The 26,271-nt window shown below is 36.7% G+C and overlaps 7 protein-coding genes across 8 annotated transcripts; 5 read left to right on the forward strand and 2 right to left on the reverse strand.

The window, feature by feature from the left end:
- The first annotated feature begins 1,229 nt into the window (after window positions 1–1,229).
- Window positions 1,230–2,438, forward strand: LOC18028170 (putative F-box/kelch-repeat protein At2g21680). Its single transcript, XM_006413022.1, has one exon. It carries the CDS (start codon window positions 1,230–1,232, stop codon window positions 2,436–2,438), a length of 1,209 nt encoding a protein of 402 aa, XP_006413085.1.
- A 524-nt stretch (window positions 2,439–2,962) lies between these two features.
- On the reverse strand, window positions 2,963–3,868 carry LOC18028171 (dynein light chain 2, cytoplasmic). The gene is made up of 3 exons (XM_006413023.2): window positions 3,762–3,868; window positions 3,467–3,610; window positions 2,963–3,286 (listed from the first exon to the last, which is right to left on the reverse strand). The coding sequence occupies exons 2-3, from the start codon at window positions 3,602–3,604 to the stop codon at window positions 3,116–3,118; spliced, it is 309 nt and encodes a 102-aa protein (XP_006413086.1). The 5' UTR covers window positions 3,605–3,610; window positions 3,762–3,868; the 3' UTR covers window positions 2,963–3,115.
- A 2,884-nt stretch (window positions 3,869–6,752) lies between these two features.
- Window positions 6,753–8,862, forward strand: LOC18028172. Its single transcript, XM_006413024.2, has 2 exons — window positions 6,753–7,401; window positions 8,333–8,862. The coding sequence occupies exons 1-2, from the start codon at window positions 6,922–6,924 to the stop codon at window positions 8,690–8,692; spliced, it is 840 nt and encodes a 279-aa protein (XP_006413087.1). The 5' UTR covers window positions 6,753–6,921; the 3' UTR covers window positions 8,693–8,862.
- A 252-nt stretch (window positions 8,863–9,114) lies between these two features.
- On the forward strand, window positions 9,115–12,398 carry LOC18028173 (tRNA (guanine(37)-N1)-methyltransferase 2). 2 transcript variants are annotated; one of them, XR_002896968.1, is made up of 9 exons: window positions 9,115–10,099; window positions 10,194–10,292; window positions 10,375–10,494; window positions 10,603–10,769; window positions 11,065–11,166; window positions 11,450–11,592; window positions 11,671–11,782; window positions 11,871–11,983; window positions 12,078–12,145. XR_002896968.1 is itself a non-coding variant. In XM_006413025.2 (9 exons), the coding sequence occupies exons 1-9, from the start codon at window positions 9,239–9,241 to the stop codon at window positions 12,222–12,224; spliced, it is 1,833 nt and encodes a 610-aa protein (XP_006413088.1). In that variant the 5' UTR covers window positions 9,115–9,238; the 3' UTR covers window positions 12,225–12,398. The 2 variants fall into 2 exon arrangements, 1 of the variants encoding a protein (XP_006413088.1); XM_006413025.2 differs by having other exon boundaries at window positions 11,065–11,135; window positions 12,078–12,398.
- A 4,119-nt stretch (window positions 12,399–16,517) lies between these two features.
- LOC18028174 (protein SPOROCYTELESS) lies at window positions 16,518–17,586 on the forward strand. Its single transcript, XM_024150027.1, has 3 exons — window positions 16,518–16,967; window positions 17,103–17,312; window positions 17,422–17,586. Exons 1-3 carry the CDS (start codon window positions 16,518–16,520, stop codon window positions 17,584–17,586), a joined length of 825 nt encoding a protein of 274 aa, XP_024005795.1.
- Window positions 17,587–19,576: 1,990 nt separating this feature from the next.
- Window positions 19,577–21,929, forward strand: LOC18030016 (universal stress protein PHOS34). The gene is made up of 3 exons (XM_006413027.2): window positions 19,577–20,495; window positions 21,525–21,574; window positions 21,678–21,929. The coding sequence occupies exons 1-2, from the start codon at window positions 19,727–19,729 to the stop codon at window positions 21,530–21,532; spliced, it is 777 nt and encodes a 258-aa protein (XP_006413090.1). The 5' UTR covers window positions 19,577–19,726; the 3' UTR covers window positions 21,533–21,574; window positions 21,678–21,929.
- A 1,164-nt stretch (window positions 21,930–23,093) lies between these two features.
- LOC18030017 (nucleolin) lies at window positions 23,094–24,404 on the reverse strand. Its single transcript, XM_006413028.2, has 2 exons — window positions 23,636–24,404; window positions 23,094–23,522 (listed from the first exon to the last, which is right to left on the reverse strand). The coding sequence occupies exons 1-2, from the start codon at window positions 24,200–24,202 to the stop codon at window positions 23,319–23,321; spliced, it is 771 nt and encodes a 256-aa protein (XP_006413091.1). The 5' UTR covers window positions 24,203–24,404; the 3' UTR covers window positions 23,094–23,318.
- Between the last annotated feature and the right edge of the window lie 1,867 nt (window positions 24,405–26,271).

Genomic DNA, 26,271 nt, shown 5'->3' on the forward strand with positions numbered 1-26,271 from the left:
TAATTTTCCTTTTTTTTTTAAGTAATATGGAAACAAATGTTTGAAAATTAAAATCTAATAAACATGGAACTAAATTTAAGAAAAATAAAATAATTACCAAAAAATATAAATATTTGTGTTGACTAAAAGAAATCGTAAAGGAAAACTTACGTCGATAAAACCTTTAGACTCTTCATTTTTAAAACTCAAACTTGTAATCTTCAGAACGATGAATTTTCAGAAATCTGATTCCGATTACAACTGAACAACATAAAGAGTATATTAACCCTTTTTGAGCAGTGTTGTTTGTGCTGACGCGGGCGATAATAACTTCGAGGTAATCAACTAATTTTTTAAAAATATTTTTTAGGTTGATTATATAGTTGAAGAAAATATTGTTCTAATAGTAAAGAGAAAAATTATACTTTTTATTTTATAAATTAGTTAAAAATCAATTGATTGTTTAATCGTTAGTTAGAACTCGCAAAATATATGAGATCTGATCTGAGATCCGATCAGATCAAGGCTAAAAATAAGATATTCAAAGGTTCATAAATCTGGATCTATGTATTTTGATAAAAATCAGCATATCTATATCTGCTTTATATATAATTTTATATATTTTTAATATGATTAGAATGAATATTATAAAATTAGTTTTGAAAGGTTTTACATGATATTTGTAATTAATTTTTTTATTATGTATATGATTTTCATTGTAATTTATATTATTATTTTAAATTTTAGCTATTTTAGGCGGCTTTAGATTGGATTTACGTGAATCCATATAATATTTGAATATGTAGTGGTATTAGCAAATCGATTTGGATAGTTATTTTTAACTGAAATTTTATTTTAAAAATTGTTTTTTTTCTTTTGTCCCCAATATAAATTATTTTTTCTCAACACGATTTTTTTTAATACCACAACTGTTGAAAAACATTATAAAAATATTATGGAAAATTAATGTTTTACAAGAATGGTTTCGAAAGGCTTAGGAACCATTTTTAAAGGTTTTAAGAACTTTTCTGAAAAACAAATATGTGAAAGAAAAAAAATTGATAATGTATAATTAGAACGAGATTTAAGAATTTTATAAAATCTTGAAATGAGAGAATAATTTACTAAGTGAAATGAAATTTTAATGTTTTCATTTCACTTAGAAAATACACTAACAAAATTACTTATTTTTAAATTCTTGAATTAGGCTCGATTCCCGTTGATTTGCTGCTGACTAACTTCAAACGACGATGGTTGTAATCACTGAAACTTCCGACGACGTTAATGGCGGCGATCGAGGTCCAAACAAGAACTCGCAACAACTCCATAATAAACGGAAAAAAGTCGAGAAAAAGACTTCTTTCCACATTCCAGACGGAGTCACCGAAATAATCTTCGCATGGGTTAGGAGACGTGGTCACCCTGTTCTATCTCTCGTCTCCAAGGCCTTTGGTGGCCTCATCAATACTCCGAGATTCTACGACTTGCGCTTGCGCCTTGGCGCTACCGAACCCGTCCTTTACGCTTGCGTGGGACCCACTCCTTGGTTCAGAGGCCCTAAGTGGTGTATCCTAATTAAGAAACCCTACAGAAACTTGACGGACACGGTTTCTCTGCGATTGCATGAAATCCCCTCACTCCCTCCAATGCCTTGGGGATCTGCTGTGGTCACAGTCGGGCACGAGATGTATGTGATCGGTGGATGCATTGGCCTGACCCGCACAAATGTTGTGTATGTCATCGACTGCAGATTCCACACGTGTCGCATCCTCTTCGGTATGCGAGTGGCTCGTTACCGCGCAGCGGCCGGAGTGTTCGACGGGAAGATATACGTGGTTGGAGGATGTGAGATGCGAGCTATGGATTGGGTGGAAATATACGATCTAAAAGGTAAGTTTTGGATTGGAAGCAGGTGGACAAATGGCATACCACTTAACGTGAGTTGCAAGTTTGTGACATACGCGGTTATGGAGAAGCAAATATACATATTGGGTGACAGAATGTGTTATATTTACACTCCTGGAGGACAAGGAGGTTCATTGGAGTACGTGATGCCAGGAGAATTTATGAGTTTTTTGTGGCAAGAGTCGTCTTGTGTGATTGATGGTTTGTTGTATTCCATTAATCTTCCTCAACGGGGGATTGATGCATCTCCAATAATCGTTTATGATCCAAAGCAGAAGACTTGGAGACCCTTGACTGGTTTACAAGGTTTTCCGGCTAATATCCATCTCCGCTCCTCTAAAATGGCGAATTTTGGTGGGAAGTTGGTGATTCTGGGAACCGATGAGTATTGGTATAATTGGAATAAAGGGAAAAGAGAGATTTGGTGCGTAGAGATCACTTTGGAAAGAAGTCATGGAGGTGAGGTTTCGGGGAAGGTCGAATCAGTAGCGGTTGTGCGTACAGTCCCAGAGTCATTGGCTTCAATTGATGTTTGTGGAACTGCTAATGTATGATGATCGTGCATTCTTACAGGTATATTATATATGCTTATGGTCATGGGTATGAACTTTTGATGATGAATTGTAGTTAGCTTCCAAAACATACTTGTCTTTTCATTAACTTTCAGGATCTTTATGAAGCAAAGTGGCTAAGAAGTTGTTATCTGACACCGTAAGACCTAAAGCTGTGTTGAGTATGCTACTTTTTTAGCTGCCTTTATTTAAAAATAATAATAATTTTAAACAATAAAATAAAATCTTAAGAAACTTGTTGAACTGCATCTTTCTTTGGTTTGCTATGTTTTTTCTATTTGCTTTTTGATATGTAATGCCTCTGATCACAATCAGATATAATAAAGCCCAATGTTACGGGTTATATACTCATATGAAACCTTGGTTTATAGAATTGCATTTTACTATTTTTTTTTAAGGGAACAATACTCGTATGGTATGAGCTTTCGGTATATTTCTTAAGCAGTAGGATATGCTATTCTTTTAGCTTATGTACAATTTATACGATACTTAGCTTGTTGTTGTTGTAACATTTTTTCCTTTTTTTTTTCTTTCCGATTCCAAAAGCAAACAGAAGAAATGTAAAAATTAGTGAAGTTGCTGTGAAGAAAACTAGGATACATTACATAAATCCAGTAAAGGACTAGATGATTATTTTTTCACAACATTGTCTAAATGGGCTAGACAGTGATCGGTTCGGACTCCGGTTCACCAGCTGATCCCTTAAAAAGCAAAATGGTGAGGCTGCCAACAGAGAAATGGATGAAGCAGCCACTGCAATGAGTCACGAATGATCCGAAATGTGTCCCCGCAATACACTGCCACCCCAATCCGTATTTTCTATCAAATTCCTGAAACATATATATCAAAGAATTGAATTTTGTTATAACATTCAAATTCATATTTCATTTCATTATATATGTACACTATGTATAGGTAGAAATACAAGTCCAATCAAGAGTTATACGCTAATTAATAACACTTATTATATGGTTAACATAGTTAATACTAATAATTAGTTGTATATGTACCTTCTTGATGAAACGAGCGATTAGAGTGGGTTCGGTGACATCAAAGCAATCAAGGGCTTTAGCGGCCAAACTGAGAGCATCCTCCTTCATTGTTTGCTTCATATCTGTCTCTCCCATTACTGCTTTCCCTTCTAACATCCTTTTCTTTATTATTATTAAAAAAAAAATTTGAACTCGAGGAATAACTGAATAAGTACTGAATCAAGTGAGTTTATGAATATATATATATGGAAAAATGATTGGATGGTGAGTGATGAAGCTCCTAGATAGTGGTGGAGATTTTATTGGAACTTACATGAAGTTTGTTTTTTGGCTGGTCGTGGATCCATCAACCACATGGATTTCCATAGACCAGTCGTATGTGGTCGAAACCAAATCATACAATCGACTTCAAATATGAATCTGTATACAACATACATCATTAGATATAATCATTTAGTGATCATTGTTTTTGGATTTGGTTAAAGGGTATACATTTTTTGGTCCCAGGCTTCCAGCACAATTTTTCAGAATTTTCGTCTAACCAGTAACCACAGTTGTCTTATATTCTTATGAATTATGAGATACGTATCTAGCTAGATAATAAAGTGGTACTATGGTAATTTAATAATATGAGATTTTAGTACACTTTAACCATAATTAATATCTTTGACCTCCTATACAAAATCAGTGTCGTTAACGTGTTGTATTAAGGCATAGGATATGTTTTAACTCACTCCTAATTTGGGATGTTGTGTGACATGTTGTAAAGAAAACAAAATTGTGAGTGGGTATGATTGAACAAGTAATAGAAAAGCACAAGCAAGATTATAGGAGCAAAATGAGTGAAGGGAAGAAGAAGGGACAAAATATATGTGGTTCTCCTTCTTAAAGCTAATTGTTCATTAATGGAGGAATAAACAATGAACAAAACAAAAGAAAATGGAATTCAATTCCAATCAAAGTCAAATTTAATTTGAAGTCATAAATCAAGATTTGTAAGTGTAGTTGGCTCTTAATTTTATCGTACGTACTGATCCAATATTTTTTAAAACAGTATACTGTCAAGTAATTTTCAACTTAAATTTGGGTTACTGATCCAATATTTTTTAAAACAGTTGTTATAAAATTAATTTGAACTGCAATTTGGGTGTTTTTGATTTAAATATATATATATATATATATATGTTGTAGCTAGTAAATATTCTCTATAGTAACTTTGTAATGTCTTTACAATGATAAATGAAATAAGAAGTTAAAAACAAAAACAAAATAAAAAACGTGGAAAACCATTTATAGTAAGGCGATTAGGGTTTCTAAAAATCTTAGCGCCGCCACCTCCGGTGAGCCTCACGCTCGCCGGTGAGAATTTCTTCCTCTCTCTCCCTCCTCTTCTTTTCTGGTTGTTTGTTTCTTCTTCATCTTCCTGTTTGTTTTTCGCAAATGTCTTCTCCAGATCTGCTTGCTTCGATGCCTCTGGCAGAGCCGCTGTCGGTTCGCATGCTGCCAGATCTGCTCACGGAGATCCCTTATCTCGTCCCTCTCGAACCTCCAGACCCTCCCGACCCACCGGATCTAACTTGCCTCAGCCGAGTTTGTTTCGTCGCTATCTCCTCCATCTCCTTTCATCCTCCGCTTTGCTGTCCGGATCTTTTAGAGTCACGAATTCGCCACTGTCCCACCACCGTCAGAGCATTGTGCTTCTCTCCTGTGGTTTCCACATCCCCTTTCCCGATTCCGCAGGTTTGCCTCTACTCACTCTCCGATTCTTCCTTGTCTGAAAGATATTGGGTGCTTGTTGAGTGGATGGTGCTGTTTTTGTGGACTCTGGTTGTAGTTTTGTCTGTTACGATGGTTTCCATTGTTTCACCCTTGTGCCCTCTTGTGGCATCTATTTCGATTTGTTTGACAGGCAAAAAAGTATTATGAGTAAATCCAAGGCATTTTTGTCCATGGTGTTTATACTTTTTCCTGCAACTCTCACAAATGATAATTGCCAAATCAAAGGTTATTGGAGTAAACCCAAAGCTTCTCCGCTTGTGGTGTCCACACTCTTTCATGAAACTCTTACAGATTTAACATGTCAAATCTTTGCGTTTTGGAGAGAAGACGAGAGACAAAAAGCTCCTTGTAGCTTCTCTCAAGTTTCAGATTTCGCCTCCCTTTTAGTGGCAGAAAGGATGGCAACCCTTACGGCTCATTCTCAAGCCGCCTCTGAAGTATTAAGGACAATATCGGTTGAAACCGAATCCTTACAATTGGCTAGATCATCAACTCAGGCTCATGTGTTTCCAAACTTCATAGTTTTCTCAAGGACTTTACACTCCTCACCAGAAGATTTGAGTTTATTACTCTCAAGTTTATTCTAAGTTTATCTATTGTAATAGCTGTTTTCTTAGCAAAAAACACTTTGTATGCGGTTCTCGCAATTTCATTTTGATGAATGAAGTATTTGGTTGACAAAAAAAAATATACATATATATATAACTATTTTTGTGTATTTTGGAATAATTTCTTCAAAATATATATAAATTATGTAAATTCGAAAAAATCTACTGGATTCAGATTTTCCAAGATTCAAAGTATTTCATTAAAAATTTTACAGATTCACTTAATGCCATGGCAAAATCTTTGATACAACGATAGTGATCAACCTTTTAACCTCATATTGAGGAATTGAACCTCAGCTAATGATCAGATTCTTAGTTTATTATTTTAGTTATAGGTTCACGTAGTGTTCTGTGTCGTTAACGTATAACAATCTTGTTCCGCATTCACTCTAGTTGCATGAAGTATGCCTCCATCAACATCAACCAAAGCAATATACAGGGAAGAGGGGGGGGGGGGTACAGATTTGTTGTCCATTTACTAACTATTGTACAAGAGTTTGATACGGTTTTGTTTTCGTTCTCGTTTTATATTAAGCAAGTATAGTAATTTTTTTTTTATTCTTTTGGAGAAATTAAGTTGAATCATCTCAATGCAGCAGGTTGATGCAAAAACTCTCGGATAAGCAAAGATGGTCTCCAGTGATTAGTGAATCTTTGTGTTTTTTTAGTGAATCTTTGTTTTTTGCTTTGTTGTTTTTTTTTTTTTAAATACGAAAATAAGAAAGTTCGTTGGCCGACCTTTGAAATTTTCTAATAAGGAATCTTTCCCAAAATATTGCCAAATATTTTTTTTTTTCTTTTTGTAAGAAAATTGGAAAATTACAGCTTTTGCCACCAATATTTCTCATCTAAATTATTAAAATATAAAATAACCAACAAAAAAATTGGTAAAGAGCAAAGACACTTTGCCGCCTTTCTCTCTTTGCCTCTCGACGTGTAGTCTTGTTCCTCGTGAAGATCTCAATTTTGCTGACAACCTCACAATTTCTCGGAAAAAAAAACATCTTCCTGATTCGTTTTTTCTCCGATTTTCCTTCTTTCTATATCCGATTTCTTCGGGAGGCGAAGAGACGGGCAATTTCTCCAATGGCGCGCCGTCTTTTCGCCTGTTTCGGCGGCAAGAAATCTTCATCCTCCACGAGTAAATCTATCTCCGGCAACAATTCCGCCGCCGTCTCCGCAGACACTCTTTCCGGCGACGGACCCGTTCTCGTCCAGCTATTCTCGTCGCAGGGATGCAAGACGTCGCCGGCGGCGGAGATGCTGATGTCGCGGCTCGGCAGAGGCGATTTCGACGACCAGATCCGTGGAGAAGGTGGATCTGGATCTCCGGCGATGGTTCTGGTCTTTCACGTAGATTATTGGGACTACAAAGGGTGGAAAGATCCGTACGGATCGAGCCAATGGACGGTGAGGCAGAAGGCGTACGTGGAAGCGTTGAATCTGGACACCATGTTCACTCCGCAGCTTGTAGTCCAAGGCCGCTCTCAATTGATCGGAAACGAGGAAGAGACTCTGCTCAAATCCATCTCCGAAGCTCCTAGGTTTCCTTCTCCAGCGTTCCGGGTTAGTATTTTTTGACATCTAAGAAGTTGATTCTAATGATGATTCGATTATGCTTATAGAAAACTCATTAAAGATGATCTTGATGCGTAGGAACTAGGGTTATGATTGATTCAATTTCTTGTTTATGTGATTTCAACGTAATTGGTCATAAACTGAAACAAACTCTTGCTGTGTTCTTTCAATCTCTGGAGTTAATTACTTGTTAGGAGAAAATAAGAATCTGGTGAATGCTGAAAGCCTCTAAGTGGAATCTTGCTTATTATTAAGTTTCTAAAATTGGTTCTGCACATCATATCTTGTTTCTTCTAACATAGTAACATCTATTATAAATCTTGCTTTGAATGCCTAAATATTGAACAACATGTTCTTGGACCTCATGCTGTGTTAGAATAATGTGTCGGATGAATTACTATTTGGTCTCGGAGTCAAAGAGTTTCTTTTAGATACAGGGCAATGTTCCTGTCGCTGCTGGTTTTTCAAAGGGGTTTTGTTTCTGTAAGCCATTGAATACTGAGAGTGGTTAATATAGATGCTTGAAGATAGTTATAGGTATATCGTATATTACCGGGAAGGTAGGTTTATGAATGCAGGCAGTTTCTATTGCATAATAAGAATAAGCAAGATTTATTGAACAATTACGAGTCTGCTTTCGAATGGAATCTTGTCTCTTTTGGCAAACGGTAGTAGAAATCCTTAGGATAGTTAAGGGAAGGTTAGGTTTTATGAATGCAGGAAGCTTCCACAGGTTTAGAATAAACCAATTCTGGTGACAGCCAAGTTTTTGGGATCTTATTTAGACATCTATGAGAAATTTGGATGCAAGGACATGTTCTTTGTAGATGTGTGTGTGTGTTAACTTGTCTGGTTTAAAGTTTTCATATGTAATCAGTATTCGTGTTATAATCTGTCATACAATTGTCTCTTTTACCAGGCGACTTTCCAGAGACCAACCTCAGAGACACTGCAAGTATCACTCACGGGAGCCTTGAAGATGAAAGTAGACGGGAACGGAATAGACATAATGGTGGCGTTATATGAAACCGGGCTAGTGAACGACTGCGAGAGAGGAGAGAACGAAGGAAGGATGTTGTCGAATGACTACGTTGTAAGAAAGATGGAGAAGATGTGTACTGTGAAAGACGTAACAGCGAAGAAGTCAGTGTCGGGGACTGCTCATTTCACGCTCTGGGATGGATTCAACAGCAGCAAATGCGGAGTCGCTGTCTTTCTTCAGAACTCGTCTCTTCAGATTTTTGGTACGCAGAGTTTTAAGTTGCCTGATGAGATTTGAGTTATCCATAAAATCTTTAAAAAAACTAAACTCTAAAAACGCGTTTTTTTATTTCTTGTCGCTCATATTTTGGCTGTGAATCCATTCTCCACAGTGGAATTACTGTTTTGTACAGTTATATGTGTGACACTTTACGAGGTTTAGGTCTAATTTGTTTTAATTTCAACCTTTCTCATGCTTATTCGTTGGATGCTTTGAGTTGAGCTACTTTTCTTTTACAATGAATCATGCTCTGTTTCCGTATAGCGAAAGCCGGTCCTGAGGGATGTGGTATGAAACAAACAATCTTGCAGTTGTATTCTTTTCGACTTCAAACGACACCGTTCTGGTTTTATTTGACGAGGAAACGACGGTAACAGATAAAATTATTAAGAAAAAGAAAAAAATAAAAGCAAAGGTGTTAGTCAATCTCAAGCACCATCAATCTTTCTTCTTAGCGGATGAATATCTTCTCCGTGAAAACTTGGATGCAGAGACGCGGGAAATGACCATCACTGTCCCAGAAGCAAAACCCATATCCACCAAGAAGCTGAGCGAAACCAGAAAATGATGTCAAAGCTGTCATTTTTCCGAGCCAATTCCCTTCCATTCCCAGTCTTCTCTCGCTGCTCCGCTCGTCTCATCCATAAACCCAATCCCGCGCCTAAAACCCTTATCTTATGCGTCTTCTCCGGTAATCTCACATCCACCACTGTTCCCTACGGCCCTTCTCTTCTGAAAGGGAAGAAGCCTTTGCCAAATGACCTCAGATTGGCTTCAATCGATTCCCATCGAGGCAAATTTGAAGAATCAATCGACAAAGATGTTCTTCTGGACGAAGACGAATTCACTAGGATTTTCGAGATTTCCGCCGTTCGGGTCCCGGCGAAGGACTGCTTCGCGCTCGAGAATCGTCTCCGTGGTCATCTCCTTAATTGGCCTAGGATACGCAACATTGCTAGGGTTCCCGGAGACGAAGTCGACGAAGAAATGATGAAGCTGTTGGGCCGTGAGACTGAAGAAGATGAAGGAGATAGTGTTGTGGATTCGGTTAATCGGAGAATAAGAGGAAAAGCAGAAGGGGACGGAGAGAGACTGAGTTCAGTGTTGCACAGAGATCAACTCGCCAGGACATTTAATTCTACTGGGTATCTCAAATTCAGGAACTTGGCCAAAATTTCTCGGCCAAAGAGGAAGCGCAAGGCAGAGAAAGTAGAGGGTAAGGAAAAAGTAAAAGAAAGAGGAAACAGACGCAACGAATTCGCGGTGGTGGAAGTGGTGGAAGATCGAGGAGGAACGGAGGATTTTGAGGGGTTACTCGGAGAAGGTTATGGTAGTAGAGGAATATGGAGAGGTTCTACAAGATTGTTGCTTTTGGATGAGAAATATTCCGGTGAGGAAGTTCAAGACTTGCCCGAGACTATCAAGGTGATGAATCACTCCTATAGTTTGAAGTTTCTGTTGTGTTGTTCGTTCTCTGGTCTAGGAAATCTTAGAGAATGATATGGTTTCTGTTTGATAGGCTCTGTTCGCAGAAGTGAAAAAGACTGATGCAAGCTTAAGCTTCGAGCTAGTAAAGTGCAGACTGACTTTGTTCTATGACTATTGGCCTATGAATGAGGTAAATGATGAGACTTTGAAGCTTGACTTTAGCTTTTATTGAGGATCGAGTTGGGTTTTCTCAAAGTAAGTGTTTTTTGTAGGTATTGGAGTCTTTGCTACCAAAAGGTATGATTGTGCCTTCAGCATTTGAGATGGTGGGACATATTGCGCATCTGAACCTAAGAGACGAGCATCTACCCTACAAGAGGCTCATAGCTAAGGTGATTATTGGACATTGTTGCTTAAGTCTGAAACAAACTTTCCCCAGCTTCAGAATAAATTGAAATCTTGTGAGCTTTTTTTATTTTTTACTCTCTGAATCTTGTCAGGTAGTTCTGGATAAGAATCAGCCAAAGATACAAACCGTTGTAAATAAGATTGATCCTATTCACAATGACTTCAGAACAATGCAGCTAGAGGTTTTGGCCGGAAACCATTCCCTGGTGACGCTAGTTGTTGAAAATGGACTGCGCTTCCATGTTGATTTAGCTAGAGTGTATGTATCTTCTTTCTCATCAATGAATCTCTTAACTTTCATGATGATTTAGCTAAAGTGTATGTATCCTCTTTCTCATTGACGAATCTCTTAACAACATTTGGACTTAGCTCTTACTTACCTCAGTTTGGTGATCAAATCAGCTCCTGCGTGAAACTGTCTGATACCAAAAATATGTTTATCTTTCGAGTGATAACTGGAAAATATGTGTTTTCATAGTATCTCTTATTATGTAAGTACCGTTGTATTTGTTTCATAACTTGACATCTTTTTTGTATTTTTTCCCGTGTGCTAGATATTGGAATTCGAAACTTGGGACAGAGAGACAGAGGCTTCTGCTTGGGTTCGACCACAATGACGTTGTCTGTATGTTTGCTACTTAGATCTAACTTCGAGGGTACATAATGAAAGATATAGAACTCTCCACTTATGATTTAGGATCACTGATTTCCTGCTAAACTTGCTTGCCTGGTGCATTGTTCCTCCAATTTCTGGCAAAGATACCTAATTGCTGATTTTGAATCTTGCTGCTCTCTGTTGCTCAAGTAGCATATGTAGCGTGCGGATGGTTAATACATCAATTGTCTTATTGTTGTTTGTAGATATAAGTTGTTCTGTCTGCTAGATTTTGTCTATGTGTTGTTGTGTTTGGTTTCAAATTACTCTGTTGCTACTGACAGGTGATGTTTTCGCTGGAGTGGGTCCAATCGCCCTTGCTGCAGCAAGAATTGTAAAACGTGTATACGCCAATGACCTGAACCCTCATGCAGTAGAATACATGGAGCAAAATAGTGTTGTCAATAAGCTAGAGAAGAGAATCGAGGTAACACAAACTCCAAACACCTTGTTTCATACTTCCAAACCATTTTTGAACAACTCTAAATCTTCTATCTCTGTCTAGGTCTTTAATATGGACGGGAGAAGATTCATAAAGGCTATGTTTTCAAGTGATAAGGGTCAAAAAGTCACCCAAGTAGTCATGAATCTACCAAAAGATGCCGCTGAATCTCTAGGTTTGAATATGCTTTTACTAAAAACACTTCCTTTTTTAATCTGACTCACAATCTCCTCTTAATCGCTATTAATCCTTTACTCAAGCAGATGCATTTCGGGGAGTATACAACGACAGGCAAAGAGATGAAGACTTATCTTTCCCAACCATCCATGTCTACGGATTCTCAAAGGCTCCTGATCCGGAATTCGACTTCCATGAGGTTTAAAACGATGAAGAAAACCTATCAAACTCTACCATGCAATGTAACTTGAAACCAACGAATTAAAGATTTTTTTTGGTTTTTTAATTTGCAGCGGATAAGGATTGCTTTATCTGAGGTGGCCGTGGACGTCAAAATGCGGAAGGTACGGCTGGTGGCTCCTGGAAAATGGATGCTATGTGCTTCCTTCATACTTCCCAAGAGTGTAGCCTTCTCAAGAAGAAACATAAATTGTGTGTAGGTTAAAAAGAAAGTGGCAGAGTATAGGGGGCACATTTGCAAATACGAAACCTACATATTTGTACTTTCAGCCAGTAATACTTGCAGTGTCATTGTTGAAGAACAAGACAACTAACAAGTGAAAGGGACAATAGCTTTTGTTACATTATTTAATATTTAGAAAAATACTCTCTCGCAACACAGAGTCACAAACCCGTTTTAAAAGCTTTCTACTCTTAGACACAGAATATCTGGTGCTCAGATTTGTCTCTGCCTATTCAACGGTCCAGATCTCAAGCATTGTTTCTGATCCTGTCCCTCTACTCCAAAATCTTTACTTTCAAGTTTTAACTTGATATCCCCTATACTACATTTTGCCTTAGTCCTTATTGTCGCCCATAACTCTGTACAACTTGATCAAGAATGCTAATTGATGTTTATATCATGGGTTTATTTTGTTTTATTTTCTCTATTGAAACGAACCAACATTGATTGACCACTTCTTGCATATCCGGTTAAGTGGTTTGATTGGTGAGATTGAGACTTGGAGAAGAATCTTGAATCTAGATAGATACTACTGACTACGAGGGCTAAACTGTAATTTAGTTGAAAAGGGTCGACAACTGTACTAGCGAGGGAGAGAATCTCAGTTGGAGATTGAGATCTAAAGTAATGATAATAGAAATCTGGAAATTAAATTCGTAATAAAATAAATAAAAAAAGAAGACGAGAGAGAGAGAGAGAGAGAGAGAGAGAGAGAGGTGGTCCAAAAGGAGGTTTAAGGAAGGGTTTGCAAGTTTGTATGAAAATAGATAGATAAGGAAGACGATGTATAAAGCCAAAACTAACAGTTGCTTTCTTTTCCTTCCTTTTTTTTTATCTTTCTTTCTCATACTAATTCTCACTGCCCAAAAACTCTCTCATTTATTCACCTACTCTGCTTCCTTTTGTACTCTCTTGTCTACATTTACTTTACAGTATGCATATAGTATTATTCATCATATTGAATATACAATTTTGGAGATCTCTAAAACAAACAAACCTGTACTATGTTGATATATAAAAAATTATCTCTAGTAAGTTATTTTTCTGGATGCTTTCACAAACCACGAATCAACAACTTTCACTACATTACCGTGATCTAATTTACCGCATATTGGGAACAACATACTTCTCTGTAAACATACATACATACATTATATAGTAACTTGTTATCTTGGTTCGATTCTATCTAGATAGGAGAAAGAAAAAATCAGTTGGTAAAAGAAGAAGAAGAAGAGAAAGGATGCAATCATTCTTATAAAGGACACAATATGCTTCACGGATCCCAAGAATCTTTCCATGCCTGCCTAAACCCAGCAATATAAATCAAACATTCACACGCTTCGCCACTCTCGCACGTGTCAAAAAAACCCAAGTAGTAGCCGCCCAATGACCCTAAAATGGTCCCCCTTATGACACGTGTCAATTGGACCACACTCCGTAAACTTAACATGAAAGCACATGTGGGGTCCCCGTTCGTCCTTTGCCCTACCACAGTCGCTTGTCTTAGCCCACAATACACAATCTATGCGGTACCTATAGAGTAAATCATCTCTATACTCTATTTATTCTTGTTACAACCCAAAATAAAAATAAATAATTTATCATTCACAAAAAGGCACCTATGTTAAAATCAATTTTGCTTAGGATGCAAAATTTATCCAATAAAACACATATTTGGTCTTATTTGTTTCATCTTCGACTTATAAATTCATGTTATCTCTCAGTTTTTCATTATATTTAATTAGCATATATTTTTTCTTATAAAAAATTAGCAATCAAACTTTCGTTTTGCATTGAATAAATAGTGTCAGTTTAAATTAGTCCAGCTTAATAAGGGTCAGCCACTGATATGATAATTTGTTAGTTAAGCTAAACCAATGGTTAGTTCATATATAATTCTCTCTCTTTCTCTATCTATAGTTAACTGTTGATTCTTAAGTTGTTTATTATCTCGCCTTCCGTTCTATGCTTTTACCAAACAATGTAGATATGTTGGGTTGGTCATGCGGTTTGGATTTTTTTTTCCGAGTGCTATTAAATATCCATATATTAGTCTTCTCATTGTATCTAATTGTAACAAAACCATCCAAAGCGAAAAAAATGCATGACACTCGTGAAAACAATATAAGAAGTGGGGTAAATTTTTCTTCGTTATATTTTTGGGAAAATACTTCTGAAAAATAGTTATTCTTTCCGCGGAAAATTGCTTTTAGAATTTTACATGCGGTGAATAGATCATAGAATAGCCTTTTTAGATGCACAACATCAGATCTGATCTTTTGAACTTTTTTTAATTACAAATGAATAAAGAATCCCAACACACTGACACTATGATGTATAGTGATTTCAGAGGGTTTTTCTCAAGATTAATATTGAAAATAGCCCATATAACAGAATAATTTTAAAATAATTAAAAATTTCTAATAGTAGGTGTTGGGCTGAAGCAAAAATTAACATGGAGGCAGCTTTAAAATGTTTCCTTATATGATACAGCCATCATTTCTACTCTACTCTTTAGTCCAACCCTTCTCGTAATTCACGTCTCTTCCAATTCCTTCTGCTTTATTGATATCCTCATCTCATGTGACGCAGTAAATATCACAAAGTCAATTTTTTGAAATATCGAAAGCTAAGAAATTTAAAGTAGAGTTTTAAGTAATCTCAGATGAATAGAAACATATCTTTCCTCAATCTTTTCCAAGATCTTTCCGCGTAAAAAAATAGTATAAGTGTATAACGTTAAAAAGTTTTCGCATATAATACAGTTTTATTAGCAAAAGAAATCGTATGTCGCCATAGATTAATTATTACATGGAACGGTGGAAGCTCTTAAATATCATCTATTTTCATTGGGTTTATATATTTTCAAATAAATAAAAAAAGGAACAAAGACAACTACGACTGTAACTCGACTTGCTTATTTTAGATGATATGAGCTGAGTAAAATCACATTGTTTCAGAACTTTGCTCGCTACAATCGGCGAATGACCTCACGTCCCGACACCTGTCTATCTCTCCGCGGGTTCTATATTGTATACGTGTAGTGCACGCGCTGTTTGTTATTGAATCGTGGTTCGCACTCTCGGCTAGTCTGGCGCCAATCTCCGATTTAACCTAAGGAACAAGGAATATAGCTAAATAAATAAATAGATAAAAAGTTATAGAAGCACTGATAATTGTTTCTTTACATATTTCGCCCAAAAAAATTAAAATTAAAATAAGAGAATTTTGAATACCCTTGTTTTTGTAGTAAGCATTTGATTTCCTAAATTGATAGCTTTAACATTAGAAAAAAAAAATATTTTCACACATTAATTGTGTTCTTTGTATAATGGTGGAATGTGTGTATGTACGCGAATTAGGATCCATCGGACAACTTTGTTACCATTTGCTATCACTGTCGTCCTACTTTATATAGATAAATTAGATATGCACACTATTATCAATATATATTCTTTTTTTTTTTGGTCAGCATTATCATGATATTCTGTATCTGGTTATTTTGTTACAAATCTGAAATCTAAAACAAAAGGTAGGTAAATATTTAATACTGTAATAAAATACGGGGTATCCACGGAGGGAGGAAACATTCAATAGGTAGAAGCAAAAAGTCAAGATTAGTACTAATTACCATATATATATATATTCTGTTGAATTTCTTCCTCAATCCAATGCATGGATAGTCTCAATCAATCATACGTGCTACAACATAATTTTCAGTTACGAACTCTCCTAATACAGTTTTAAATGGTCCGTAGACTTAAACCCAAATATATAAAAAAAAAAAGAGATCGAGTTAGTGACTTGCATAAATCCATTTAGTAACAACTTATGCACATTTATACACATAAGTTAAAAATGCATGCAATGCAGTGCTAATGCCTAAGGGGATATATAAATATAGCTTAGTTTAAGAATTAAGAGATATTACTACTTATCTTGTTGAATTAAAAAAGCATAATTTAATTTAGCAAAGGGGGTAAAATGGTTAAAAAGGTAAGAAAGAAAAGAAAAGATACGTTTATCCTCATATAGTACCTGGAAATAACAGAAAAACAAAAACACAGACAAGTACATTGCCTCAGTATATATTGAACAAAAAAAAAGAAGATATATACACAACACAACACACATCAAAAGAGAGCAGAATACAGTCTTTTAACCTATTTGCCATTTTCCTCTTCATTTCTCTCTCTCTCTCTCTCTCTCTCTCTCTCTCTCTCTCTCTCTCTCTCTATTTCTCTAACAAGAAGCCCAGTGATCATCATCAATGGCGACTTCTCTCTTCTTCATACCAACAGACCAAAACAACCCAAACGAGCTTCAGAGAAACACTCACCATGTCAACGGCTCCGGCGAGATCCGGACAGAGCCACAACAGAAGACCCGTGGTCGTAAACCGGGATCGAAGACGGGTCAGCAAAACCAGAAGAAACCGAAGCGGAGAGGGATGGGCATGGCACAGCTCGAGCGAATCAGAATCGAAGGAGAGAAGAAGAAAACAGCCGTCGCCGGAGGAGGAGACACGTCAGCAATCACCACCCGTTTACCCGACCCGGGTGTTGTGTTACAAGGCTTTCCAAGCTACGGTGGACCCACCACGGCTTCTTCTTTCGGAAGCAGGCTCTATTGTGGCGGAGTCGGGTCGGGTCAGATCATGATCGAACCTTGGGGTTTTGTTGAGACCCCCAATATTCGCTATGACACTTGCTTCATCAAGGTTTGATTTTTATTTTCATTTTTTTGAATTATTTTTTTTTTATTCTGAGTGTATATGATGATATTGCAAACAAAAGATTTATGGTTTTGGCAATTTTGAGGGTTTTTAATTTTTGAGTTTTTGTTGTTGCAGAAGAAACGTTTGGATGGAGATGATCAAAATGTGGTTCGATCCAACGGTGGTGGGTTTTCGAAATACACAATGATTCCTCCTCCGATGAACGGCTACGATCATCTTCTTCCACCAGATCAGAGGAACCAAGGTTTCTTTTACGATCATAGACTCGCCAGATCAGCTTCTGCTTCCAGTAATCATCCGTATTTTCACGAGGCCACAAATCATACGGTACTTACTGATCAATCCATTGATGTATACATACATATATATGTAATTTTTTATTTTAATTAATGCAGTGTAATAGTTAATGGTGTTTACTAATTAATGGTGTGTCTAGGGATTACTGGATGAATTTGAGAGCGGAAACCCTAGAAACGGAACAGGAGATGTCAAGGAGTACGAGTTTTTTCCGAGAAAATATGATGAAACAGATTCAGTGGCTACATCAGTAGGTGATTGCAGTCCTAATATATCCACCATCGATTTGTCCTTGAAGCTTTAAATGTTCTTAAAAGTTTTGAAACATCTCAGAGATTTTTCTCCTCTATCTCTCTCTTTCTTTATAAACTTTAAACAAAAAGCCTGGTTTAATTTTGCTTCTCTTCTTTTCTTTGTTATAATTAAGTACAAGATGAAAGTACCAAACAGAAAGGAAAACAAAAACCCTTTTTTGGTGTATGCATTTGAGGTCTGAATCGAAAGAACGATTCAGCTTTTGGATTACCCTTTTGGTTGTTTATTACGAGATTCTAACCTAAACACTCAGACATATGTTCTGTTCGCTTCCTTAATTGTATCATGAAACCTCTCTCTCTCTCTCTCTCTCTCTCTCTCTCTCTCACTCTCTTTCTCTCTCTCTCTCTCTCTCTCTCTCCCTCTCTCTCTCTCTCTCTCTCTCTCTCTCTCTCTCTCTCTCTCTCCCTCTCTAAAGGTGTGTCAGATCTGGGGCTTGGATCCATTTGTGTTTCCTTAGTTAGGCAATGATCCTGTCATGATTCATGTTATCACCTAATTCTCGGTTCAAGAAATGGTGCCTATGATCAATCTTGTTAATTTGATGTGAGACAAGTATAAAATTTATCAAATGGATATTGATTGTAGCTTTTTCCAATGATATTGCATAAAATATATAGGCGTACATCTTTGTTTTTGGGTACGAACAATTGTTACGATATTGCTCAGACTTTATATTTTAAACAAATATAGTTAGCTTTTCAGAAATTCCAAACATATTTTTGATTTAATTTACTTTACTACGCTGATATGATTTTGCTTTGTTCATCTATTGAAATTATAGAAAACATGAAATCTTATCAGTTTAGTTCTCTTATCTTGGGTTTTATTGATTATTTTGATGTACAGTTTCAGCCTCTCTTTTTTTTTTTTGACCATATTTTTTTATAAAAGCGAAAAAAGAAAAACAAAAAAATCATGTAATTTTTATAAAAATTCTTAATATGATGTTTAGAAATGTTCTAAACAAATATTTTTCATGAACACATTGACGTCATATATGTGATAAACACATTATCTAGGTTATTTTTGTCTCGCTCAAAAACCAATATGAGACAACCCGATTATAAAAACGAGATACTGTATTACGTCTGTGTGTTATTGGTTTGGTTTATTTCATTTTGGTTCAATACTGATATCGAGGTTTTGACATATTTTTAGAAGTTAGAACACTTATCTTTTTCTGATTCCAAAATAAATAAATAAAATATGCTTATGTTTTTCTGCGCCTCGACATCAAATCTAATATAGTACGTACATCTTTCTTAGTAGTTTGAATGTTTTTTGAACAGCTATCTTAGTGATTTCTTAGTAGTTTGAATGTTTTCTTTTTATCTGCATAAACTGCATAAACAGTAACAGTAGCAAAACTAAAGAAGTCTAAATACGTATATCAAACCTGAAACATGTTTGACAACAACAGTCTAGTGGTTGTTACTCAAAATTTTAACGTTCCTATATCAAAATGTTAGGGAAATCGACTCTCAAACAAACTTTTGTGCATACTATAAATACAAAAGTTATCAGCAGCTTCAGCATACTTAGTGAAATCGTTTGTTATGATTTTGTATATAACTGAAAAAGTCACCATTATTGTTGATTAGAGTGTTGTAAGAAAAGTTATAATGCTATATAATTAACTTGAATTATCCATTACAATCGTATGTAATATGGTAAAATTACCATTTGTAATATGGTAGAACCAGAAATTTATAACAGGTTAAAAAAACAAACAAGATCGACAGCAGTTGCTCAGCAATCTATGGAGTCAAATGTAAGGAAGGATTATTTTATACCATGGGATGAAATATGGGCCTTCAATAAAACATCACGGCCCACTATAAATACGGCCCACTATAAAATAAACTGATAAGATAAACAGTTTCCTTTTTGAATAATCACTGAGCTGTGCTCGGCACGTTCTCGTATTTTTCAAACCTCTTCAAAATTCAATGTACGTATATGTCCATTATCCAACAATTAGCAATAAATAACACATTAAAATTAAATATAAGTAAACGTTTATTAAAAAAAAAAAAAAGAGAGAATTAGCCAAACACGGCTTTCTTCTTCTTCTCGATCGGAAAAATCAAAGTTTCTAAAATTTGTTGGAAGCAAGAAGAAGAATCATGAATCCAGATTTCGATCATCCTCATCTCCCAAACATCAAAATCCACCACCCTTCATCACCTCGCCACTCCCACCACCACTCCTCCTCCACTCCTTCCGCCGCTACTCCAACCCCAACCGCCGGTGCTCGTCGTAAGATCGGAGTCGCCGTTGACCTCTCCGAAGAAAGCGCCTTCGCTGTTCGCTGGGCCGTCGATCACTACATCCGTCCCGGAGACGCCGTCGTCATTCTCCACGTCTCTCCCACCTCCGTTCTCTTCGGTGCCGATTGGGGTCCTCTCCCTCTCCAAACTCAGCCTCCTTCCGTCGTCGATCCCGTCGCTCCGGATCAGAAACCGCAGCCTAGCCAGGAGGATTTCGATGCTTTCACATCCTCCAAGGTAGCGGATCTCGCGAAGCCATTGAAGGAAGCTGGGTTCCCTCACAAGATCCACATAGTCAAGGATCACGATATGAGAGAGAGGCTCTGTCTCGAGACTGAACGACTCAATCTCAGCGCCGTGATCATGGGAAGCCGAGGATTCGGCGCTGAGAAGAGGGGAAGTGACGGCAAGCTTGGCTCTGTTAGTGATTACTGCGTTCACCACTGCGTTTGTCCCGTCGTTGTTGTTAGATTTCCTGATGATCGTGACGGTCCTGCTCCTGGAAATGGTGGAGGTACTCGGGGAGCTATTGTCACCGTCAAATCAGGTAGAGACGAGGATGATGATGATGAAGAACATGACCATAAGGCTGCTGCTCCTTCCGCTCATCATGAACATATCAAAGGTCAGGATCAATGATTTCTTAATCTCTTGCCGTTGACTTGCTGTATAATGCTGATGGTGGTCGCTTAAGCCAGGTTATAGTTTCTAATTAGGTATTTGATTCCGAGATATTGCCGTAGATGGGTACTTGAAAACTTTGATCTTTCTGGCGATTTATATGGTCCAAGCTTCATTTCCACAAATTAAGTGTATAGTGATGTTAAACTCTGTAAGGTTCGAGTATTGATTGCTGCTGTTAATGTTCCATTCTGTTTCAGCTTTTAAGAGTTGTTTTACGAATGAATCTGTTATGTTCTGCTTTAGGGTCGAAAAGTAGCAATGATATTTTATTCATTGATTCCTTCTCTTCTCGATTCCATTTTTTCTCATCTGTTGATACTTTTTCTCTGTTGCTTTGTTGATGCTTTGTTGAGTGTATCCTGTTTTCTTAGCCTTTTTGATCAATATCTAGAGGTTTAGGCAGAATTCCATTGCAAATGGTTCAAATGAGCTTCACCATTTTCCTCACTTCGTGATTTTCTGTACTGTTTCTTTTCTAGGCTCTTTTTGCTAAAACAGATTGTGTTTCCATTCGAATAATCTTGAACATCTTTAGTCCAGAAGATAATTGCTTTTGGACCACCAAGAATTTTTTTTTTGGGGATGCTCTCTTGACTGTGAGAAAAGTATCCCAATATCTTGGCTTAAAAAAAGAAGAAGAAAGGAATCTTCTGAGCTCCCCAGCTTTACTCCTTCGTAAATTAGTGAAACTTGCATCGTTTGGAATGTTGTACAATTTGTTAGCTGTAATTTGACATGTTGATCAGTTTCTTCTTCTCTTGGTTACTGAAATCAGAGTCTTGATGAAACTTGTCCAGGGGAAAAATAGAGTTATGTAGAGTACAGAAACACTTCTGTTTGCATAAATCTAGTTGTCAGAGTGATGCAAAATAGCTATGAGATTATCGAAGCTTAGGGTTTAAAAAGAGAATGTAGATGGTCGTTACTAGATTGATTCAATAATTAACAGTTGATCCTCTTCCTTTTACAGATGAGTAATGTGCCTTAGTATCTCATTGGATTCACCCTCTTCACAGCCAGGTAAATATAAAACTACCTTGTCAACTTTGAAACCACTATCTGAAGGAGTGGTCTCTATTGATCATTCTTTTTTGTTTCTCTTTTTATTTTGGGGAATTACTAGGTACCACCGCGGATTTGGAAAACAATGGGTTTTAGTGGATTTGTGCAGAGGAGTGTGTTTGTGTGTGTTTTTGTGCCATCTTTTGCAATCATTAAGTCTCTGGGATCTCCTCTGGATTATTCTCAGTCCTCTTTTCATAATTCTCCCTGTATGATTTTCGCATTAAAACAAGTATGCAGTATGAACACTTGATTGACCAAAAATGAAAAGAAAAAAGTATGAACGCTTAAACCCTTTTGGGATTATGATCTTCATCCTCAATCTGATTTTATTATAAATTTTCGAAGCTGGTTTGCTCTTTATCATTCTTTTAAAACATGACCAAGTCATTGATACTGATCTGCTTTTGTCCTGGAGGAAAACTAGTTTGGGGCTAGTACCTTGTGTCATAATTCTTTTTTAATGATGTCGTGTGAATATAAGTCACGTTATGGTTGAATGAACGTTAGGTTGTGCTTTATTAATGTAGTTTAATCTTATTGTCAAACTCAACGCATGGGATAAAGACGGGAACTATGGAACTATGGACTAAAGTTTGATGTCTATTAGGTTTGGGTTTGACTTTTGGAACTATGGACTAAAGTTTGATGTCTTTGACGGTAGTCATGCTTTGATTGTGAAAGCCACCGAATTTCCTAACAAATATTATGTACTTACTGATATCGATTTATAATGCTTAGATTTTGTAGGAAAGGAAGTACTATAAAATTAATACAAACAAACCTAAGAATCAGTATAGACAAAGTTGTAATATTTTTTTTCTTAATTATGATGTAAAATTACATTAATATACCATTTTTTTAGCTCGGAAGGGAAAAATCGGCTAGATCGTAATCTTTTGACAAAAGATTAAATGCGATTATGAGAACCACACAAAATAATTTGATAGATCCACCGGTCAAACGCCAACCCCCACATACCACTCTCACTAACCCGTAGAACTTGAATTTCTTTCAGAAAATGTAAACGGTTTTTAGTTGGATCTGAATATCTTTTAATATGCTATAACCAAAGCACAAAAACCAATAGAATATGTTATTAAATTAAATTCCAAAGCACTCTATACAGTAAACAAAGATGAGATCATGTGAATCAAGGAATTTGGTGAGATAAGCTTAACGGGTAAACAAGGGGGATGGCATTATTTTTATGGACCATTAATAACAAGACTCGACAGATATGACAGGTTCAATGTTCTTGGCGAATGAATGAAACTTTCAGGACCCATACAAAATTATAAAAATCTTGCTATAATTTATTTTCTGTAGTGCCCACTGTTTTATTATTGAGTGGTCTTTATTACAAATCAAACCACAATCATATGTATATTTTTATGTATAGCAATGTATCCATCTGTCACCAATCTCCCCCATTCCTTTGATCCATAGAACCATATAATATAAACTCATTTAAGAATATCAATGATGCAATTCGGATCTAATAAGCATTTAATTACATATGAAGCCAAACTTAACCACTTAAGAGAGAAAAAAAATCAGCAGAATAATGATATTAAAAGGTTAAATACAACGTTTAAAATTGATTTTTGTACGACATAGGGATCAAAGAAATACTAACTCAAGACTAAAACAAGTATGGTTAGAAATGGACGGTGGTGATTTATCAAATGGAAAGACAAAATCAACGGTTGAGATCTCTCCTCATTTTGGCGATCGCAAAAATCAGAGAAGACGACGAAGGAGATGAATCAACGGCGGCGTTCGATGTGATCCCTCCTTCTAGTCTGGTGATAGCCGTTGATTTAAACGCGAGTTCGTCTCTTGACGGTCGCTTCAACGGCCGAGAATAATCTGACTCTTGAGCTGAATGGTATCCGATCTCGTCCTGCATTTTAAAAAAAAAAAAAAATCATAATTAAAACCAAAATTTTCCAGAAAAAAAATTCGAAATTGATTTTGGATTTTGATAAAATGGAAGGAGAAAGGATAGATTCGTACATCATAGCAGTCCCTTGTCCTCTTCGCCGCCAGATCTCCACTAGAAGATGAAGAACTCATCGCCGGAGGCGGTTGCGCCGCCGCAGCCAACGGTACCACTTGATTCTCCGCTTCCTCATCGTCAACATCATCTTCATCTTCATCTTCATCTTCATCACTGTATTCCTCATCCTCATCTTCATCCTCATCGTCATCGTAAGATTCCGCGCCGTCACCGTCGTATTCTCTGAGCCGATCCTCTTCGTGATCGAAACCGCTGATCTCCTGACCTCGATTCTCCATCAAAATCCGGTCGGTGCTCACACCGCCGCCTCCACCGTCTCCGGCGGCGGCGGTTTTAAGAGCGACGCAGGAATCGCAGACGGAGAAGGTTGGGCCGAGGCGAAGCCCAGAGGCTTTCCAAGGCGTAGGTGATTGGCAGGCGCTGCAGAGAAGACATCGCGTGTGCTTAGCGACAAGGAAATTAGCGCCGTGAACTTTACCGTCGCAGTCCCAGCATAGACTCGCCTGATCTGATTCGCAATACATTCTTGCAACACCGTCGCATAAATCACACTTCTTCCCCATTCAAAAGTTTTCTCTCTAGTTTCTGGGTTCGGTGTTGAGCTTTCTCTCTCTCGGGAAATAAGGGAAGCAGAGACGAGAAGAAGAGAGTGCAAGTTGCAGGGGGATAATTTTCGTGGCGTGTTTTCTGTGATTCAATTCTTTGAGGCTACTTTCGTCTTTTTCTGGGTCGAGCAAAAAATCTATTTCTCCTTCTTTGGTTCTACAATGGCTTTTTTATATAGGACCATCCATCCTTTTTTATTATGTGGTTAGGAACCATCTTCATTTCAATTAACTATACTACTTTCTTTAAAGTATCTGAATTGATTAGAGATTGAGTAATCTTTTTACTCACAGATTGGTTCAACCTCAACCTTTATTCCAAGTCTTTGTTTTGATAATTATCAGTTCTACATCTGCAATTATTTAGCGTATAATGTTTTTTAATTGTTTGAGCTTTATCCTGGAACTTTTTCTTATACTGTAAGAATGTTTTATTAGTTTTTTTTAAATCTCTATATGTTATTAACAAAACAATTTTACAATTTGTTCGTTTCATAATCGTTGATGTTTATGGTAAACACTAAAATATGTGCAGAACTTCTCAATTATGACATAACTCGTGTATCATCTTCAGAACTGATCATCTCTGTTCGATGGATGAGAGACAGTTCTGCTCTTGACATTTCAGTCACCAACTTAGGATTGAACGACTTGGTATCCAAACTCGAGAGAAGCTTTTCTACAAATATGTTCTCAATTTCAAATAAAAATGAGAAATCGGAAAATTAACATTTCAGAAAAAGATAAATATAAAAAATTCATCTACTTACTTCATTTTCTTTGAGGAAGTTTTTTTTTTTTTTTCGGACTTTGAGGAAGTTATACACTTATGATTTGAGTCGGAAGGACTTTCGAAAAGCACCACATGGTGTCTTATGCAACTTGAACCGCGTTTTTAATGGTGCAAATTTATCTGCTTCTAGTACCTAAAGAAGTACTAAATTTTTTACATGAACTAGTATTGAGAATATGGACAATTTCATTTTGATAACTCTAATAACAGTAATAAAATCGTAGTTACATAATTGTTATTGTTGATTTTTGTGATATAATTTACTGGTTAATGACCGTGTGTTTAAACTATGTTTAGTATGTGCTTTGCTTGTCTTTAATTTGGATCATAACAGCTTATGTAAGGTAACCAGTTTATAGTGGTTAAGTGATTGAAAGATCAATTCTGAAATTAGAGAATAAGGGTGTTCTGATCATAGTTGATTAGTGTTCATATTTTATTAGACGACTAGCGTACTCAATTTTGTATCAACTCTAGAGATTATAGTTAGAGTCTGATATTAATATGTGCGGTAAGTATAATTTGAAAACCATTTAATGTGTATGGCCCCAAACGCCGTTTTACGTGGCGACAAACTCATGGTTGAGTTCAAGATATTTTGTGGGATGAGGTGGCGAGATCTCAGCCTTGGGAGAAGGAGACCGAGATTCTGCTCCGTCCTACGTGGACGAATCAGGTTCTCAATGGGCTTCGGAGCCACGTGAGCCCACCTGGGATTTGTCTGGACCTCATTACAAGCTAACGGGCCCCACTCTCTATCTTCTCTTTCTCAATTATCTTTTCTTTTATAACCACTTGTTTGATTTTTTACTTCTCCCATACTTCTCTTCACAAATAGTGATCCAAAACATTTGTGTTTCTAAGCTTTAGGGATATCATCATCCATCTACTGATATACGATAAGATAATAATGAATTTTAAAATACAAAAAAATGTATCGGTATGGGGGAGAGGAAAAAATATGATTATTTACTTGGACCATAATTATTTAGTGTATTAATATTTAAAAAATGATTATTTAATTTGTTTTGTGTGTGGCTCTGGCGAACCAACCCAATTGGAAAGAATAATGTGGCATGCTTCCATATGGGGAAATCCTACGTGGCGAACAACGGTGGTGTCTCAAGGATCAAAATGAAGATGAGATGTCATCATTAGAGCCACAGAAGCACAAAATTTGTGGTGAGTGGTGGTTTGCTTCTTCATTGTAGTTTCCTCTCTTTTTTTTTTTTCT

The sequence above is a fragment of the Eutrema salsugineum genome, unplaced genomic scaffold (assembly GCF_000478725.1).
Source record: "Eutrema salsugineum unplaced genomic scaffold, Eutsalg1_0 scaffold_1, whole genome shotgun sequence".
NCBI classification, from domain to species: domain Eukaryota; kingdom Viridiplantae; phylum Streptophyta; class Magnoliopsida; order Brassicales; family Brassicaceae; genus Eutrema; species Eutrema salsugineum.

Coding starts and splice junctions, on each gene's coding strand:
- LOC18030017 (XM_006413028.2), bottom strand. CDS start 24,202: ATGGGGAAGAAGTGTGATTTATGCGACGGTGTTGCAAGAATGTATTGC. Junction 23,523..23,635: donor GGACAAGGGACTGCTATGAT/GTACGAATCTAT, acceptor TTTAAAATGCAG/GACGAGATCGGATACCATTC.
- LOC18028173 (XM_006413025.2), top strand. CDS start 9,239: ATGATGTCAAAGCTGTCATTTTTCCGAGCCAATTCCCTTCCATTCCCA. Junction 10,495..10,602: donor ACAAGAGGCTCATAGCTAAG/GTGATTATTGGA, acceptor GAATCTTGTCAG/GTAGTTCTGGATAAGAATCA. Junction 11,593..11,670: donor AGCTAGAGAAGAGAATCGAG/GTAACACAAACT, acceptor ATCTCTGTCTAG/GTCTTTAATATGGACGGGAG.
- LOC18028170 (XM_006413022.1), top strand. CDS start 1,230: ATGGTTGTAATCACTGAAACTTCCGACGACGTTAATGGCGGCGATCGA.
- LOC18028171 (XM_006413023.2), bottom strand. CDS start 3,604: ATGTTAGAAGGGAAAGCAGTAATGGGAGAGACAGATATGAAGCAAACA. Junction 3,287..3,466: donor TCGCTCGTTTCATCAAGAAG/GTACATATACAA, acceptor TATATGTTTCAG/GAATTTGATAGAAAATACGG.
- LOC18028174 (XM_024150027.1), top strand. CDS start 16,518: ATGGCGACTTCTCTCTTCTTCATACCAACAGACCAAAACAACCCAAAC. Junction 16,968..17,102: donor ATGACACTTGCTTCATCAAG/GTTTGATTTTTA, acceptor TTGTTGCAGAAG/AAACGTTTGGATGGAGATGA. Junction 17,313..17,421: donor ACGAGGCCACAAATCATACG/GTACTTACTGAT, acceptor TGGTGTGTCTAG/GGATTACTGGATGAATTTGA.
- LOC18030016 (XM_006413027.2), top strand. CDS start 19,727: ATGAATCCAGATTTCGATCATCCTCATCTCCCAAACATCAAAATCCAC.
- LOC18028172 (XM_006413024.2), top strand. CDS start 6,922: ATGGCGCGCCGTCTTTTCGCCTGTTTCGGCGGCAAGAAATCTTCATCC. Junction 7,402..8,332: donor TTCCTTCTCCAGCGTTCCGG/GTTAGTATTTTT, acceptor CTCTTTTACCAG/GCGACTTTCCAGAGACCAAC.